Source organism: Rutidosis leptorrhynchoides, chromosome 9 (assembly GCF_046630445.1).
Source record: "Rutidosis leptorrhynchoides isolate AG116_Rl617_1_P2 chromosome 9, CSIRO_AGI_Rlap_v1, whole genome shotgun sequence".
NCBI lineage: Eukaryota > Viridiplantae > Streptophyta > Magnoliopsida > Asterales > Asteraceae > Rutidosis > Rutidosis leptorrhynchoides.
The window spans coordinates 133,028,434-133,048,641 of record NC_092341.1 but is presented as its reverse complement, the minus strand read 5'-3'; the positions used below and the strand labels follow the sequence as shown (position 1 = coordinate 133,048,641).

General features: G+C 38.4%; 3 protein-coding genes across 3 annotated transcripts; all 3 read left to right on the top strand.

Moving 5' to 3' along the window:
- Positions 1-423, top strand: LOC139868392 (uncharacterized). The gene has a single exon (XM_071856726.1). It carries the CDS (start codon positions 1-3, stop codon positions 421-423), a length of 423 nt encoding a protein of 140 aa, XP_071712827.1.
- A 13,704-nt stretch (positions 424-14,127) lies between these two features.
- Positions 14,128-14,772, top strand: LOC139868391 (uncharacterized). Its single transcript, XM_071856724.1, has one exon. It carries the CDS (start codon positions 14,128-14,130, stop codon positions 14,770-14,772), a length of 645 nt encoding a protein of 214 aa, XP_071712825.1.
- Positions 14,773-15,334: 562 nt separating this feature from the next.
- Positions 15,335-19,886, top strand: LOC139868390 (uncharacterized). The gene is made up of 10 exons (XM_071856723.1): positions 15,335-16,549; positions 16,665-16,775; positions 17,461-17,638; positions 17,730-17,911; positions 18,280-18,416; positions 18,508-18,603; positions 18,851-18,920; positions 19,413-19,487; positions 19,609-19,654; positions 19,831-19,886. The coding sequence occupies exons 1-10, from the start codon at positions 15,335-15,337 to the stop codon at positions 19,884-19,886; spliced, it is 2,166 nt and encodes a 721-aa protein (XP_071712824.1).
- Positions 19,887-20,208: the final 322 nt, after the last annotated feature.

Here is a 20,208-nt window from a genome sequence, read left to right as displayed (position 1 = left end):
ATGGAAGACTACAAACATGGAGACAATGAAGTCAGAGAAGAGGTGAAAAGATTCCACTGTGATTTCTTACCTTACCGTGTGAAGAGATTCAACGAGTTTATAGAAAATAACAAGTTAATTGAAATAACCATGGGAGGAAAATGGTTTAGACGAATAAGTGACGATGGGTTGAAGATGAGCAAACTCGACCGGTTTTTGGTTACTAAAAAATTCCTTAATCTTTGGAACAATGTGTCGGCTATTGCACTTGAAAGGAAAGCTTCCGACCACTGCCCAATTGTACTTCGAGATAAGATTGTTGATTTCGGTCCAAAGCCATTTAAACTTTTCAATGAATGGTTTTTCTTAGAAGGTGTACACACAATTAGAGAAAATGCATGGAAAATCAAGGTTAAGGGTCATAGACAAGATTGTGTTTTCTAAAATAAACTCAAAAATGTGAAGCATGCCCTCAAATAATGGAGCAAGCCTCAATTCGGGTGTATAGAGTCGGAAATGGAGAAATTCAAAATAGCAGCAAATATGTGGGAGACGGAAGTAGATGCTAGAACTCTAAATGACTTGGACAGAAGTAAATGGGTAGATTCAAGAAAGAGATGGCTGGAATTAGATAGAGCCAAAGCTAATATGTTTAAGCAAAAAGAAAGAATCAAGTGGATAACGGATGGGGATGATAATTCGAGGTTTTTTCATTCAAATATTCGAAGACGGTACAATAAGAATAACATCCGTGGGTTCACAACAAATGGTGTACGGAACGAAAACCCCTACGACATAAAAGACGAAATGTTTTAACATTTTGCTCGGGCTTTTAGCATACCCTCAACTGCTCGACCATCACTTGAACCAGGAAAATTCAACTACCCAATTATTTCACCTAATCAGAAAGCAGACATGGAACTCCATTTTTGTGAAGACGAGATTCTTTCAGCGATAAAAGAATGTGGAAACAGTAAAGCCCCAGGTCCAGACAGCTTAACTTCCTTTTTTTCAAAGCATTCTGATCGATTTTAAAGAATGATCTTATGGATGCCGTGAAATATCAAAGGGTTGCAATGCCTCCTTCGAGACTTTGGTACCGAAAGTAAAAGATCCAATTAGCCTAAATGATTTTCAGCCAATAAGTCTAATCGGTAGCTATTATAAAATAATCTCAAAAACTCTTTCCAACCATTTGAGGAGGGTAGTAAAAGTGTGGTGGGCATTGAGCAAAGCGCGTTCCTTAAAGGACGTTACATCCTAGACGGGGTCTTGATTGCAAATGAAACAATTGATTATCTTAAACGGAAACGAAAAAAGGGTTTATCTTCAAAGTGGACTTCTAGAAAGCTTTTGACTGTCTTAATTGGGATTTATTGAATGAAGTTATGACTGTATGAGTTTCGGAAACAGGCGGTGCAAATGGATTATTTCATGTCTTAAATCAGCTTCTATTTCGATCTTGCTAAACAAATCACCGAAAAATGAATTATCAATTGGTAGAGGGGTCAGACAAGGCGATCCTTTATCCCCGTTCTTATTCATTTTAGCAGCGGAGGATCTTAATCTCCTCACAAAGGCCGCAATAGAGAAACGTCTTTATAAGGGTATTGAAGTGGGAAATGACAACATCACAGTTTCACATCTTCAATATGCGGACGATAATATCTTTTTTTGGGAAATGTGGTAGAGATAATGTAAAAAGCTTGATGAGCCTCGTAAAGTGTTTCGAACTCACTTCCAGACTAATATTCAACATGCGTAAGAGTAGTCTGTTGGGAGTTGGAATGAGCATCGAACAGGTTTCAACCTTGGCTAGTTATATCAGGTGTGATATGGGTAGCTTCCAGGTCAAATATCTCTGATTACTAATTGGTACCAAAATGAAAAAATTGCATGATTGGATCGGTGTGCTTGAAAAATTCAAATGCAAGCTCTGGGATTGGAAAGCACGTATGATTTCCTTCGATGGACGTCTAACACTTGTAAAATTGGTCCTTTCTAGTCTTCCGTTATATCACTTTTCGATCTATCGTGCCCCGCCTTGTGTGATTAAAGAATTAGAGCGTGTGAGGACGAAATTTTTTTGGGGGGTTCCGGGCCGGGAAACAAAATTTCGTGGGTAAAATAGGATCGGGTTATCCTTTCATTTTCGGATGGGGGATTAAACATTGGGTCTCTTAATTGTAAAAATTTGGCATTGCTCGAGAAATGGTGGTGGAGGTTCTATAACGAACCTGAATCACTATGGCGAAAATAATAAATAGCATCTATAATCACGATAGTGGGTTAATTTCATCCATATCGAGGCCGTATGCTTCTTTGATGGGTGTTTGGCCAAATAATGTTTATGCACATTACAAAATTTCGGAGCTGGGTATAGAGTTTAAAATATCTTTTACAATGTCAGTAGCCAATAGATCTAATACCAGGTTCTGGAAAGACGTTTCGATTTATGGCGAAAGACTACAGGACAAATTCGGAAGTCTGTTTCGTTAAGATATAAATGGTGAAGAAACGGTGGCAGATTGATATCGGCTAAAAAGTCACATTTTTACCTCGATATTAAGTCCCAAAAATTATAAATTTCCAAAATTTATTGCCAAAATAATTTTTTTGTCAGTCAATTTTATAGATTAAGTAATTACAAAGGCTATGTAAAATGAATCAAGTAAAACGGAGCTAAAATGAAGATTCTAAAGAGAAAACGGTAAAAGATAAGTTACCACCCCGAAAACCAAGTTACGATCCCGGAAAAAAGCAAGACAATCCAAGCAAAACAGGAAACCAGCACCAGAAGCGGCCTGCCAGGCCGGCTTGCCATCTGGGCCGGCTTGCCAGATCAAACAGAAAACGGGCAAGTGCACCGGGCACACACTCCGGCTTGCCCAAAACCGGGTACCCACGCCGGGCTATAGCACCGACCTGCCACGTCGGCTTGCCAGCCATTTCAAGCCAAAAACTTTTCTATTTAATGACCATTTGGCATCCTATTTCCACACACTTCTTCTCTCTCTCTCTCTCCCTCTCTCTCTCTCTCACTACAATACACTTTCTCTCACTAGAAGCTTTCAAGGCCTTCTCACCTCCGAGCCGGAAATTAAGTACCCGGAGGCGAACGACTTCCTTAACTTAATAAAATTGCTTGTACTTGTCCAGATCTTGTCTGTAAACGGTGAATGACTTCCTTAACTTAATAAAACTGCTTTGTTATTTTAAGTCACTTTCATCTTGCATGCTTGACTATCTGTTAAAAATGTTTATTATATGTTAAATAGTTTATCTGAAACTTATACTGTTGTTCTTCTGAAACCTTGTCGGGTTTAGAAGTCTAATTTACGGACCACCCTTTTCATTTACTCATGTGGCTATAACCTACTATTAGGACCTGATCAATCCTAAGATACAAGGTAAGTAGTTATATGTGCTTAACCACAATAGGGAATAATACCTACGTACAGATAATCACTTATCCGTCAAAGAAGAGCTGCCCACTTAGTGTAACATCCCGCGTTTTTCCGTTAAATTTAATTTTAACACCGTCTTTTTTTTTAAACATAATCTTTCGTATTTAAATTAATAGTTTCCGTGAGTAACGTTCATTATATTCCCGCTATTTAATTTTGACATCACCCGTTTACTCGAGCGTTTTAAAAATATTCGTTTGGTTAATTCCCGCACCCGACTACAAACATGAGGGACTTAAGTTGACAAGTGGGCAAAGTGGTGACTAGGTCAACTAGTCAACCACTTCCCCTCCTCCATCCATTTCCATCCATCTCCCTCATCTCTCTTTCTCTCTAGCAAGAACACACACACACAACACCCAATTCAATCATTCATCATCTAAATTCGATTTAGGAGGCTTACAACAAAACAAATTACATATTTGAAATCCTCTCTTCATCCTCTACAATTTGATACCAACTTCATCTCGCTTGGGTAACATTTCTAAAACTCTAGATTTCTCTAAATTCGTGTTTTTGATTTGAAATGGTGTTAGTTAGTGTCTATGGCTCAAGTCTAACATGAATATATGTTTGGTTTGCTCGATTTGTTGTTTTTGGAGTAACTAGCATGAACTTGAAATGGGTTTGCTTAATCCTTGATTTTGGATGAGTTAATGTTGTTAGATTGTTAAAGTGCATGTTTTAATTGTGTTACTAGTATCACTAGCTTCGTTTTGATGCGTAGGTTGATTAAGAAAACTTCAAAAACATGAATATTGATTTTGTGATGTTTGACTAGGGTTTGATAGTTCTTGACATGAACTTTTGATGCTTGAATGCCATGGAATGTTAATTGTTAGTGATTAGTTGTAATGTATGCTTAATTACCTTCGAAACGGCATATCGTATGTGTAAATTGGATTCCCGAAACTTAAAATGCAATTGATGAACTTGAAACTTTGAAAATGGACTTTTAAACGATCACTTGACGAGAAATCGGTTATGGAAAATGTTGTTTTTGTTTGATGAAACATGTTTAGTTATGTTCCTTGTCAAAAGAGCTTTCCAACGGTATAAGATACGCTTCCTAATTGTTTACGGTTTGAGTTTTGCGTTTGTTTGAAATTTTACCAAGCCTTGAACAAGTGAAACAGGCCAGGGACCAGGCCACGTCCATTGTCGCGCCGCGGAGCAATTTGTCGCGCCGTGGCCCAAAGGGTGATTTTAGAACATGTTTTTCAAGCTTTCTGACCTTCAACATAGGCATTTGTCGCGCCGCGGAGCAATTTGTCGCGCCGTGACAATTGCCTGTTTCATCCGAACTTCAGCAAACTTGTTTTGACCATAACTTTTTGACCGTAACTCCGTTTTCGATGAATCAAATATCGTTGGAAACGTAATAAGATTTCCTTTCTAATGGTAAGGTTTTGAAATGTCAACTCAAACTTTATTACAATCGTTCTAACATGCTTTTATACTTGATTCTTGCATGAAACTTGACAACGTGATTCACATGCTATACTATTCGAGTCGTAACGAGCCATAGGACTAATTGAACACATTTCACCCGACCTTGTGTCGTAACCGGTTAATTGATATAACTTACTTGTTTAGGTCAAGGCTAAGCAACTTTCATGCACACGTTTACTTGTTGAAGTACTTTTATACTCGTGCACTCGAGGTGAGATCATAGTCCCACTTTTACTCTTTTAAACTTACTTTTGGGATGAGAAAACATAAACGATTCTTTTGAACTAAGTGAACACAAGAACGGGAAAACAAACATTCTACATACGAGTTTAGAACGAAAATCCTCAATCCGATTATCATTAATTACATCAGATGGTGTAAGCGAGAACTTATGTTATATGGCCATATGGGTTTGACAAACCCTCATTCAAACGGTTCGCTACCGTTTACGAATGAAATATATTTTCGGGAACAGTGTTGTTCTAGCACTAATTGATGGGGTATTCAACGGACGGAACGTTAAGCTTTGATAATTGGGTGCTCGTGAATATTAACTTTTAGAATGTACTATGGCTTTATCGATGTTGCAAATCTTGTGGTTCAACTTATTATTACTCATTTACTTATTTAAACCTATGATTTCACCAACGTTTTCGTTGACAGTTTCTCTATGTTTTTCTCAGGTCCTTGAACTTAGGTGATACATGCTTCCGCTCATACTATTTGATACTTGCATTGGATGTCGAGTATACTTGCATACGTGGAGCGTCTTTTTGACTACTTTTAATCGTGTCGCATGTGTTTCATACAAACTTTAAACATTGTTATGCACTTGTTATGGAAACTACTTTTGTAAACTTTGAAACACCCTTATTTATGAAATGAATGCGACATACTTTTCGGTCAAACTTTGTTATAAAGACTTACGACCATGTAATGGGACCATACGTAGATGACGCCGTCATTTGACGATTTGTCGGGGTCGCTACAAGTGGTATCAGAGCTTTGGTTGTAGGGATTTAGAGTTCATTGGTGTCAACCCCGAGTCTTAGGGTACATTGGTGAGTCTAGACTACAACCGGCATATAGACTTGACGTAGGAATTACTTGACTATTTGTGCATTTATACTCGAACTCTCTTACTCATATCTACTCTTATTCTATCTAAATCTTGCGTTGTATAATTTAATTGACACGCCACCTTGACTATATGATGTAATGTCGAATGCACATATGAATTAGGGTAATATAATTCCCGGAAATTATATTACGGTGACTCATATGAACATACCGACATTATGCCATAAAGAATCTAAGGCGAGTCAAGGATAATTTTCTCTTTATCTTTATTCCATATCGCGGTTAGTATTATTTAGAATACTAACCAACGGTATTCTTTTGTTTTGAAGGAACAATGGCTCCTCGTCGTGTACGCCGCAATGAAACTCCCGAACAAGCGCTCGAACGGATGATAGCTACCGCCGTAGATGCGGCCATGGCCGGTCACTCTTCCAACAACAATAACAATAACAACAACCACAACAACAACAACAACAATGGGGCCGGTAACTCAAACGAGGGATGCTCCTACAAAGCTTTCATGGGGTGCAAACCTCACACTTATGATGGAACCGGTGGACCGGTTGTGCTTACTCGTTGGTTTGAACAAACCGAGGCCGTCTTTAGCATAAGCGGTTGTCGTGATCAAGACAAGGTCAAATACTCCACCCACACGTTCTCCGGTGTTGCTCTCACTTGGTGGAACACCTATGTTCAATCGGTGGGTACCGATGAAGCTCATGCCCTCTCTTGGACCGATTTGAAGGAAAAGATGATTGTCGAATATTTTCCGCGCGAAGAAACCCGAAAGCTTGAAGAAGAACTAAGAGCTTTGAAAGCGGTCGGAAACGATCTTAAAGCTTATAATCAACGCTTCGCCGAACTATCCTTGATGTGTCCTAATCTTGTTAACCCCGAATCTCAAAGGATTGAGCTCTACATGCTCGGTCTTCCAAAAAGCATCAAACAAGGGGTGATGTCATCCAAACCCACTACTCATCAAGCCGCTATGAACATGGCTCGCCAACTAATTGAAACGGTTGACGAAATCGTAGTGCCGGCTCCTAAGGCCGAGGACAAGTCGGGTGGCAACAAAAGGAAATGGGAAGCCACTCCATCAACCAACTACAACAACAACACCTTCACCAAAAAGCCCTTCAACAACGACGGCAAGAAGGGTTATGTCGGAAACTTACCTTTGTGCAACAAGTGCCACAAACATCATTACGGCGAATGTAACAAGCTAATTTGTCACCGTTGCCAAGGAGTTGGTCATAGGGCCAACAATTGCACAAGCACCGCCCCCGTCGCTCGAAAGGGGCCCAATCCTCCAAGGACGGTCACTTGTTATGAATGTGGCCAAACGGGCCATTATAAGAACGAATGCCCGAAAAAGAAAGCCAACCCCAACAACCGAGGCCGAGCCTTTAACATCAACACCGAGGAAGCCCGAGATGACAATGAACTAGTCACGGGTACGTTTCTTCTCAACAACTCTTATGTTACTTGCTTATTCGATTCGGGTGCCGATAAATGTTTTGTGTCCAAGACTTTAGCTCCTACCCTTTGCACTCCACCACACCCTTTAGATACTACTTATTCCATCGAAGTGGCCGACGGAAAACTCTTAAGTGCCGACACATATTACCGGGGGTGTACTTTGAACATTTTGGGTAAGGAATTTGAAATTGACTTGATACCCATGGAACTAGGAAGCTTTGATGTAATAATCGGTATGAATTGGTTAGTCAAAACGAAATCTCACATTCTTTGTGATCTTAACGCAATCCGAATTCCTATCGAGAATGGTGAACCTTTGATCGTCTATGGCGATAAGAGTTGCACCGGACTCAACCTCGTTTCGAGTATTAAAGTTAGAAAACTACTCCGTAAGGGTTGTTTTGCGATCCTTGCTCACGTTAAGAAAGTCGAGTCCGATGAGAAGCACATCGATGATGTGCCAATTGTTAGTGACTATTCCGATGTATTTCCCGACGAATTACCGGGTCTTCCACCTCATCGACCGGTTGAATTTCAAATCGATCTTATTCCAGGAGCCGCACCCGTAGCGCGTGCACCATATAGACTCGCTCCATCTGAAATGCAAGAATTGCAAAGTCAAATCCAAGAACTACTTGATCGTGGTTTTATCCAACCTAGCCATTCACCTTGGGGCGCTCCGATTTTGTTTGTTAAAAAGAAAGACGGATCCCTACGAATGTGCATTGATTATCGTGAACTAAATAAATTGACGGTTAAGAACCGATATCCCCTTCCTCGCATCGATGACCTCTTTGATCAACTACAAGGGTCTTGTGTATATTCGAAAATCGATCTCCGCTCGGGTTATCATCAATTGAGGGTTAAGGGGGAAGATGTCTCCAAAACCGCTTTCCGAACTCGTTATGGTAGTTATGAATTCCTTGTCATGCCATTTGGTCTCACTAACGCACCGGCGGTGTTCATGGATCTTATGAACCGCGTGTGCAAACCGTATCTCGATAAATTCGTTATTGTGTTCATCGATGACATATTGATCTATTCTAAAAATGAAGAAGAGCACGAACAACATCTCCGACTTGTGCTTGAACTTTTAAGACAAGAACAACTCTATGCCAAATTCTCCAAGTGTGAATTTTGGTTAAAGGAAGTTCAATTTCTTGGTCATGTTGTAAGTGACCAAGGTATTAAAGTCGATCCAACGAAAATTGAAGCCATTAGCAAATGGGAGACTCCTACTACACCTACTCACATTCGTCAATTTTTGGGTCTCGCCGGGTACTATCGTAGATTCATCGAAAACTTCTCTTTGGTTGCACGTCCTCTAACCGCATTGACTCACAAGGGAAAGAAATTCATTTGGGCGACCGAACATGAATCCGCATTCCAAATCTTGAAAACGAAGCTAACCACCGCTCCTATCTTGTCACTTCCCGAAGGCAATGATGACTTTGTTGTATATTGTGATGCCTCGAAACATGGTTTTGGGTGTGTATTGATGCAACGAACGAAAGTCATTGCTTATGCTTCTCGACAACTCAAAATTCATGAACGAAACTATACGACACATGATCTCGAACTCGGAGCCGTTGTCTTTGCACTTAAAATGTGGAGACACTATCTTTATGGAACCAAGAGTACTATCTTTACCGACCACAAAAGCCTCCAACACATTTTCGATCAAAAGCAACTAAACATGAGACAACGAAGGTGGATTGAAACCTTAAACGATTACGATTGCGAGCTTCGTTACCATCCCGGGAAGGCAAATGTAGTAGCCGATGCTTTAAGTCGAAAAGAAAGAGCGGTGCCTCTTCGTGTCCGAGCCTTAAACATCACCATCCACACAAACCTTAATAGCCAAATTCGGGTAGCCCAAGATGAGGCTCTCAAGGATGAAAACCTTTCACACGAGCTCTTGAACATTCTCGTCTCTCGATTCGAAATTAGGGAGACCGGACTCCGATATTACGCCGGAAGGATTTGGGTGCCTAGTTATGGGGACCTACGAAGCCTTATTTTAGATGAAGCCCATAAGTCACGATACTCGATTCACCCCGGTGCCAATAAGATGTACCACGACCTTAAACAACTATATTGGTGGCCGAACATCAAAAGGGACGTAGCTACTTATGTTTCCAAGTGTTTGACATGTTCCAAAGTCAAAGCCGAACACCAAAGACCGTCCGGACTACTTCAACAACCCGAGATCCCGCAATGGAAGTGGGAAAGGATAACGATGGATTTTATCACCAAGCTACCAAAAACGACGGGCGGTTATGATACCATTTGGGTTATTGTTGACCGTCTCACCAAATCCGCACACTTCCTTGCCATGAAAGAAACGGACAAAATGGAGAAACTTGCACAACTTTACATTAAGGAGATCGTAGCCCGACACGGTGTACCTTTATCGATTATCTCCGACCGAGATGGCCGTTTCGTTTCTAGATTTTGGCGTACGTTACAAGAAGCGTTGGGAACGCGTTTGGACATGAGCACCGCATATCATCCTCAAACCGATGGACAAAGCGAACGTACAATTCAAACCTTAGAGGACATGTTACGAGCTTGCGTGGTTGATTTCGGAAAAGCTTGGGACAAGCACTTACCTCTCGCCGAGTTCTCTTACAACAATAGTTATCACGCGAGTATTAAAGCCGCACCTTTTGAAGCGCTATATGGCCGCAAATGTCGTTCACCTCTTTGTTGGGCCGAGGTAGGCGACGTGCAAATCACCGGACCCGAACTCATTCACGAAACCACCGAGAAAATCGTTCAAATCCGAGATAGGCTTAGGACGGCCCGAAGTCGTCAAAAGAGCTATACCGACAAACGACGCAACGATCTTGAATTTCAAGTCGGTGACCGAGTAATGTTAAAAGTCGCACCTTGGAAGGGTGTAATCCGTTTTGGGAAACGCGGGAAGCTAAATCCGCGGTATATTGGTCCTTTCGAAATCTTGGAGCGTATTGGAACCGTTGCTTATCGTTTAGATCTTCCGCCTCAATTGAACTCCGTTCATCCTACCTTCCATGTATCTAACTTGAAAAAGTGTCTTGCCGAACCCGATATCGTCATCCCTCTCGAAGAACTTACTATCGATGACAAACTTCATTTTGTGGAGGAACCGGTTGAAATTGTGGACACCTCCGTCAAGACATTGAAACAAAGCCGAATCCCGATTGTTAAGGTTCGTTGGAATGCCAAAAGAGGACCCGAGTTTACTTGGGAAAGACAAGATCAAATGCAAAGGAAGTATCCTCATCTATTCGTGAATTCGGAAACGCAAGATCTCGAGGAAGAAACAACGACTACTACGCTTACTTAAATTTCGGGACGAAATTTCTTTTGAGGTGTGGATAATGTAACATCCCGCGTTTTTCCGTTAAATTTAATTTTAACACCGTCTTTTTTTTTAAACATAATCTTTCGTATTTAAATTAATAGTTTCCGTGAGTAACGTTCATTATATTCCCGCTATTTAATTTTGACATCACCCGTTTACTCGAGCGTTTTAAAAATATTCGTTTGGTTAATTCCCGCACCCGACTACAAACATGAGGGACTTAAGTTGACAAGTGGGCAAAGTGGTGACTAGGTCAACTAGTCAACCACTTCCCCTCCTCCATCCATTTCCATCCATCTCCCTCATCTCTCTTTCTCTCTAGCAAGAACACACACACACAACACCCAATTCAATCATTCATCATCTAAATTCGATTTAGGAGGCTTACAACAAAACAAATTACATATTTGAAATCCTCTCTTCATCCTCTACAATTTGATACCAACTTCATCTCGCTTGGGTAACATTTCTAAAACTCTAGATTTCTCTAAATTCGTGTTTTTGATTTGAAATGGTGTTAGTTAGTGTCTATGGCTCAAGTCTAACATGAATATATGTTTGGTTTGCTCGATTTGTTGTTTTTGGAGTAACTAGCATGAACTTGAAATGGGTTTGCTTAATCCTTGATTTTGGATGAGTTAATGTTGTTAGATTGTTAAAGTGCATGTTTTAATTGTGTTACTAGTATCACTAGCTTCGTTTTGATGCGTAGGTTGATTAAGAAAACTTCAAAAACATGAATATTGATTTTGTGATGTTTGACTAGGGTTTGATAGTTCTTGACATGAACTTTTGATGCTTGAATGCCATGGAATGTTAATTGTTAGTGATTAGTTGTAATGTATGCTTAATTACCTTCGAAACGGCATATCGTATGTGTAAATTGGATTCCCGAAACTTAAAATGCAATTGATGAACTTGAAACTTTGAAAATGGACTTTTAAACGATCACTTGACGAGAAATCGGTTATGGAAAATGTTGTTTTTGTTTGATGAAACATGTTTAGTTGTGTTCCTTGTCAAAAGAGCTTTCCAACGGTATAAGATACGCTTCCTAATTGTTTACGGTTTGAGTTTTGCGTTTGTTTGAAATTTTACCAAGCCTTGAACAAGTGAAACAGGCCAGGGACCAGGCCACGGCCATTGTCGCGCCGCGGAGAAATTTGTCGCGCCGTGGCCCAAAGGGTGATTTTAGAACATGTTTTTCAAGCTTTCTGACCTTCAACATAGGCATTTGTCGCGCCGCGGAGCAATTTGTCGCGCCGTGACAATTGCCTGTTTCATCCGAACTTCAGCAAACTTGTTTTGACCATAACTTTTTGACCGTAACTCCGTTTTCGATGAATCAAATATCGTTGGAAACGTAATAAGATTTCCTTTCTAATGGTAAGGTTTTGAAATGTCAACTCAAACTTTATTACAATCGTTCTAACATGCTTTTATACTTGATTCTTGCATGAAACTTGACAACGTGATTCACATGCTATACTATTCGAGTCGTAACGAGCCATAGGACTAATTGAACACATTTCACCCGACCTTGTGTCGTAACCGGTTAATTGATATAACTTACTTGTTTAGGTCAAGGCTAAGCAACTTTCATGCACACGTTTACTTGTTGAAGTACTTTTATACTCGTGCACTCGAGGTGAGATCATAGTCCCACTTTTACTCTTTTAAACTTACTTTTGGGATGAGAAAACATAAACGATTCTTTTGAACTAAGTGAACACAAGAACGGGAAAACAAACATTCTACATACGAGTTTAGAACGAAAATCCTCAATCCGATTATCATTAATTACATCAGATGGTGTAAGCGAGAACTTATGTTATATGGCCATATGGGTTTGACAAACCCTCATTCAAACGGTTCGCTACCGTTTACGAATGAAATATATTTTCGGGAACAGTGTTGTTCTAGCACTAATTGATGGGGTATTCAACGGACGGAACGTTAAGCTTTGATAATTGGGTGCTCGTGAATATTAACTTTTAGAATGTACTATGGCTTTATCGATGTTGCAAATCTTGTGGTTCAACTTATTATTACTCATTTACTTATTTAAACCTATGATTTCACCAACGTTTTCGTTGACAGTTTCTCTATGTTTTTCTCAGGTCCTTGAACTTAGGTGATACATGCTTCCGCTCATACTATTTGATACTTGCATTGGATGTCGAGTATACTTGCATACGTGGAGCGTCTTTTTGACTACTTTTAATCGTGTCGCATGTGTTTCATACAAACTTTAAACATTGTTATGCACTTGTTATGGAAACTACTTTTGTAAACTTTGAAACACCCTTATTTATGAAATGAATGCGACATACTTTTCGGTCAAACTTTGTTATAAAGACTTACGACCATGTAATGGGACCATACGTAGATGACGCCGTCATTTGACGATTTGTCGGGGTCGCTACACTTAGGTTGTGATTAGAGTAGGTAACATAGAGTTTAGTGAACACTGAATTACTCAAAAGCATGATTCGCGTCAGAAGCAATGTTCTAGAGATAGTGTAAGATGATCCGGAGTTGAGTAAGTGATTGCAAAGGAGAGACCTTTAACCTAATTAGCAGTACCTTAGGCTATCTAAGATTGCACATCTGTCAATGTTAAGGCATAGCCAAGTATCAAGTGGAGAAGCGTTACTGCAGTTAAACCAACTAGGATTAAGAAAAGCTGAGACTTTCCTTTAGGGATATACCACTTTATTCATGTACCTAGGATTTCATCCTTTAGGTCGTTTAAACCCTTTAGGGTTAACGTTAGGAGTAGGGATATCCGTCTTAGCCAGAATCTTCAAAGCCTAAACTCTTAGTGACAAATTGATTAGGTTCATGACCCAATTGATTGAGGTTTAGTGTTTATTCTAGGAAGTTAAACTCTTTTAACAACTTTCCGTCAGTATCATATTTTACATACCTATCCCTTTTTCTTCATAATTTCATACCATCTTAGTTAAGTTTATTCTATCACCACTTGTCATTAGGGTTGACTTTCAAGGCACTTTTATCCCACATCACACGTGCAAAATACGAATCTAAGTTATACTTACCACTTACTCGTTTAAAGGAAGACAAGTAGGTGAAATATAGCTTGGAAACCCCAGCTAAATATAAATAATAAAACCACTACTCCTTTCTGGTAACTAATTCTGATGTTTTGCGACTTAACGACACCGCATAAATAAAACCGTCAGTTTTGGTCATATCACAGATCGAATCTCGTGGAATGGTGATAGCTGCCGTTTCAATGCGAATTGGATTCGGGAACCTCAAGGTCGTGTTCTAGATGAATTATCATTACTCAACAATATGATTAACTCTCTTTGTAGGCAAACGGATGAAGGTGATGTTTGGCGTTGGAACTTGGCCTCAAATGGCAAATTCACAATAAAAGAACTAACTAAAATTTTGGAAGAAAAGATGTTAATCGATGGTAAAGGACAACTGGAAACAATGCGAAATAATCTCATCTCAAAGAAAGTTGAAATCTTCATTTGGCGAGCTATGGAGAAAAGACTTCCAACCTTGGTCGAATTAGATAAACGTGGAATCGACTTACACTCGATTAGATGTCCAATATGTGATGAAGATGTCGAGACAATTGACCATTCCTTAATCTTTTGCAACTCGGTTATGGATATATGGTCACGAGTTTATAGATGGTGGGGTTTCGGAAACATGACAAATCTGAGCGTAAGTGGAGCTTTTTTGGGTAATTGCAACATAACTTGTTCGGAGCTCGGGACAAAGATTTGGCAAGCGATCGAATGGACGTGCGGATACCTAATTTGGAGGAATCGAAACAACAAAATCTTCAAAAACAAATCGTGGAACGCTCCTACAGCTTTAAGTGAAATTCAAATCCTAAGTTTCGATTGGATATCAAGAAGACTCAAAGACAGGAAGATCGATTGGCATGTTTGGTTAACAAGTCCACAAGAGTATCTAAATTAATCGTTGTATTTTATGTTTCGTGCATCAGTTTGTTCACAGCAGTTTGTTGTTCCCTCGGCATAAAGCTGTTATTGGCTAGTCTCATTATTTCCTTCTTGTAACATAACATTAGATGATAGCCTTGATTCTGCTTGTGTGTTATGTATGTATGTAGTTTTTTCTCGAGTTGATAATAAAATTTATTGCCTTACTAAAAAAATTTATATCGGATTTATTGATATCTTCTATAATACAATCGAATATGTGAAAAACACAAAAAGAACACATTTGCCTTGTAAACGGCATAGCATATTACTGACTGAATATTCATTGATTAGTCTACAACTGTACATTTTAAATCTTATGGCAACCTTACATTGTCTTCAACGATCTCCTTACTTTGTAGACATCGAGACATCTTCGACATCAAACATTGTTCTGTCTTTTCAATCATGCCAAAACGACATAACTAATTTCTTCACATCAACCCATTTCGATACCTCATTGTTTCTTGTCGACAAAACCACATTACATTTTGTTCATCCTTTTTGTCCAAATCTGTTTTAATTTTTGGTGTTTTGATATGGAAAGCCCGGTACCGTATTACAAAGGGTTACAGAAGCATCCATTAGGGATTACGAAACAAGGACGAAGCGGATATGAACCATCTGATACTGAAACGGAGCTTAACGAAGCTCCTTGGAACGAATTTAATAAAAAGATTACTGAAAAATTGAATCCATCAAGACTTACAAGACGACACTCTTCAAAGTTTGATCCTGAAGGGCTACCACCATCAAGAAAACAAAGTAATAGTAAATCACCTTACAAAACACGTAAAGATGCCACGTCATCACCAACGTTGGGTCCACTTCCTCTTCCACCTGGCAGAAATATCAGCCCGTTTTCAAAGTCTGAGCGTAGAAGGCATGTTTCACCTTACAAAGCGTCGGTTAAAAGTACTAATAGTGATGAACAACAAGTTGTTGGATCATATAGTACTAATAAGCCAAGTTATAACAGGACAGCATCGGCACCTAGATTACGATCAAGGGAAAAAGACCAACAAACCAAACACGATCAATGGACGAAAAGAAGAAACGAAAGAAGTAAAACACCTCCTTTAAGAAGAAGCATTACGCCACGAAAAGACAAAGTACAAGGTAACCATAACCATAATCATAATCATAATCATACTCCTTCTGTTGGGGAGATTAATGAAATGATTGCGAACGCAAAATTGGCTAAAATTCCAGTTCGGCGGGGTCCAGTTTTCGATAGTACAGATTCTATTCCCGGAGGTGATATATTCTTTTCGCGTGAATGTACAAATTTATCATCCCAAAAGGTTACGAATAATGGGTTTGAAAATCGTCTTAGCCCCCCCAAACAGAATTTGTTGATGGAAAAGAAAGCGGGCCCGTTTCAACGCTATACTACTACTACTACTAATAGTATGTTAACAACACCTACAAGTATAAGATCTAGCTCTGTAGTGAGTAGGCAAAGTGGGAATATGTTTAGTGACGTGAGCGGGAAGTCAAGTGGGAGTACTTGGAAGTTTGTTGCGAATAGGCGAAAAAATCAAACGGATGCGTGGTTTTCTTGTATAGGAAAAGGAGCTTGTCGAACGAATAATAAGTCTCCGGATAAAGAAAGAGCATTTGATGAAGCGTCATTTATTGAGAAAGCGTTTGTGGTTGAGAGCATTAGACCGTTTTGGGCCGATAAGCATCAACCGTCTTCGTTGGATGAGTTCACTTGTCATAAACAAGAAGCCTTGAAACTTAAACTGATGGTAATGAAGTATCTGTACATTTACGAAATTCTTTTAAAACATTAAATTTTTGGTTTATGACTTCATGTTATGGAGGTTAGTGAATAGTCTGATTTTATATATGTGTGCGGTTTAGGCGTCGCAAGAAATATTGCCGCATATTCTTTTGAAGGGGCCTCAGGGCTCGGGGAGGAAAGCGTTGGCAATGGCGCTACTATGTGCGATATATGGAGATGCTGCTCGGAATGTAATGAAATTTTGTTTTTGTTTAGTAAACGACTATATATATATATCAAACGGTTGGGTCAAGGATCAAATGTGTTTGGGTCAAAAAGGGTCATGGGTCAAAATGTGCCAACTTTTAAATAGGTCAAACAGGTTGGGTCGAAACCCTGGTCAGGTTGTTAGTAATTGTGGACCCAACAAGACAAGTGATTTACACCAACTTAACCCATGAACGATAAACGAATAATATAAAGCATAAAACATTAATCTAAACGACACAAGGATTTAACGTGGTTATATCCCAATTCCAAACATTGGGAAGTGTTTAGTCCACGGGCGCAAACCAGATATATTTTCTTATTATTTTCGTGCACACAATTTCTAACACGGGTTGGGTTTTGTTGGGTCAAGATCCATTTTTTATCTGAAATTTTTGGTAGGGTTGGGTCGAGACCCATTTTCAGTTTTTAGTTTCGTGATTAAGTTTTTACAAATAAATTAAAGTGGTCTCTTTTTTTTTGCAGATATCTCATGATTTAAGATACTTCCAGATTCAGGTATGTAAATTTTAACTAGTTTGAAATTTGTTAGGACAAAATACTAACAACAAAACAAAAAACAGTCTATCTTTAATACATTCTGATACCATCATCCCATTTGAGTATCGTTGATTTTGTGATCATATATATCTAATATGTTGTATGTAGGAAGCAAGATTGACTCAAGTAGCAGTTCCTGCAGCATCGAGCGCACACCATGTAGAGCTTAATGTGTACTTGGAGAAAAACGCTAAATACGCTCTTATGGCTTCTGTTAAGCAAATAAGTAGTAATCATTCGGTTGTTCCTGAGATCAGTACAGTCAATTTGAAGCCAGATTTTACAGGTTATTGATTCAAGAGTTCAAATATCAACTAAAGAATTTTATTTAAATTTACACTGAAACTTTTTTTTTTTTTTTTTTTTTTTTTTTTTAGTAATGGTCCTGTATGATGTTGACAAAGCTGATGAAAGTATTCAGCACTTGATAAAGTGGATTATGGATTGCTACTCAGATGTTTGCAAACTGATCCTTTGTTGTGAAGATGACGTCGATATTATTGAACCAGTGAAAACGCGTTGCAATGTAATCAAACTTGATGCCCCTGTAACTCATGAAGTAAGTTCTACATATATACATTTATTTTACAATATGCATAACTCAGTTTCAACCCATATTACTTGTAAACGGGTCTATACCGGGTCAAGTTTCATCTCTAATCAAATGGGTTAAGCTGAAAATTGAGCTATAGCAGATACCGGTCAAACAGGTCAAAACTCATTCGACCCTATGAATGAGGTTTTTGAATCTGAGACTTCTTGCAAGGATGTTAGGACGCCATCCACTTGGCCAATATAAAGCCTCAAAATCTCCTTATCAATAAAAGTTCGATTTTCAATTTAATAATATCGTTTTCCAATCATATTTAACCCAACAATATACTACTATTGTTTTATGTGCCACTAACTTCTAGGTATAATTCTCAGATTGTGGAAGTACTTATTCAGATAGCAAGGAAAGAAAACTTTGACTTATCAATGAAATTTGCTTCAAAGATTGCTAATAAATCCAAACAGAACTTGAGAAAAGCAATCATGGCTCTTGAAGCCTGCAAGTCTCACAAGTAAGAATTAACATATCATCATATCATATCTTTATATCAAATAATAAGTAGTTATTATTACCCAGATCCTAACAGTCAGAAATGTACACAGCTACCCATTTGTAGAGGATCAGCCAATTGCAATAGGATGGGAAGATGTACTTATTGACCTTGCTGCAAAGATTTTAGCAGATCCATCACATAACAGGCAAGTATCCTCCTTAGTCTTTATTCATTTTACCTGTTTTGACCCAATACCTAATGACCCGCCCATTTGCCACCTCAGGCCACAAATAGGATTACGCCAATGTAAAGTGGTAACAAATTGCAAAGTTTGCAATTAAGAAGTAGTGGGTATGACATATAAACTAAACAGGGATCTCAAATATTTTAAATATTTGTTATTAGTTCCTTAATTGATACCATAACTAATTTTATGTGTGTGCTTTTCATAGGTTATTTCTCATACGCGGAAAGCTACAAAAACTTCTGGTGGAATTTGTTCACCCAAAACTGATTCTTCTGGTAACGTTACGCGATTTCTGTTAAATTATCATTTCAAGATTCACACTCTTAATAATTCAGTCATTCATTCAATAATAATAATACTACACACAGTGGCGGTACCAGGATTCCAAGTCACCGGGGGCAAAAAAAAATTAAAAACCGTGACAATTTTTTGGGCAAAATATGGAGATTTTGGGGCAAAAAATGGAGGTTTTTAAGCAAATTAAAGAGGTTTTGGGACAAAATTTTAACATTTGTGGACAAAATTTGAAGATTTTGGGGTAAAATTTGGAGATTTTTGGGTAAAATTTGGAGATTTTTGGGCAAAATTTAAAGGTTTTGGGGCAAAATATATAGGTTTTGGGGCAAAAAAAAAATCCACTAGGGCAAAGTCGAAAAATCCAAAAATTTTACACTGAAAATTGCAAATCCACTGGGGGCGGCTGCCCCCGCCTGTCCCCATTAAAAACCGCCCCTGACTACACATTAAAAAATGTTGCAACTATGCAGAAACTTATTGAACAGTTCCTCAAGGGTGTTGAAGCTAATATCAAAAGGGAGCTATATTATTGGCATAGCTATTATGTACGTGCCCTTCTTCATACATGTTTGTTTTGGTTTTTTTTTTTTTTTTTTTTTTTTTTTTTTTTTTTTTTCCTTTTTTTTTATAGCAAATATGTAAATAAAAACTAATGCCCATCTGTAGGATAAGAGACTCCCAGTTGAAACTAGTGCATTATTAAAGTTGGAAGGTAATTAGTTAGATTTAATCTTAGTATATTTTGATTTATGATGAACAAAAATATTTTCTAAAACTGATCATATATCACCATGTTTTTAATTTTTTTTTTTTTTTTTTTTTTTTTTTTTTTTTTTTGAATGGCAATAAGTTTTTAATGTTTTTGATATATGCATCCTACATCTGCAGAGTTTGTTGCCAAATTTATGAGTATACACAGGAAGAATTTACATAATCGTGAGTGATTGAACCTTCAGGACGCATAAATAACGCAACAGGGGATAATAAGGTATCCTAGAAACGATATCTTTTTTCTTCATATTTTTATGTTTCGAGTTCAAAGTGTATTCATAATGCAGTTCCAGATGTCAAGTTGTCTGGTAGAAATATGTGAGTTTATATTACTAATTTGTAACTCTTTGGTACTAAATTGATGATCATATGATTTGTATACGTGTGTTCAAGTATCACTCTTTGGTTGTATTTGTCTATGTTAAAATCCTGGATATTTCGTATTCAGATGATAAATGAAATTTGCTCTAGATCAACAAAATTCAATGTTAAATC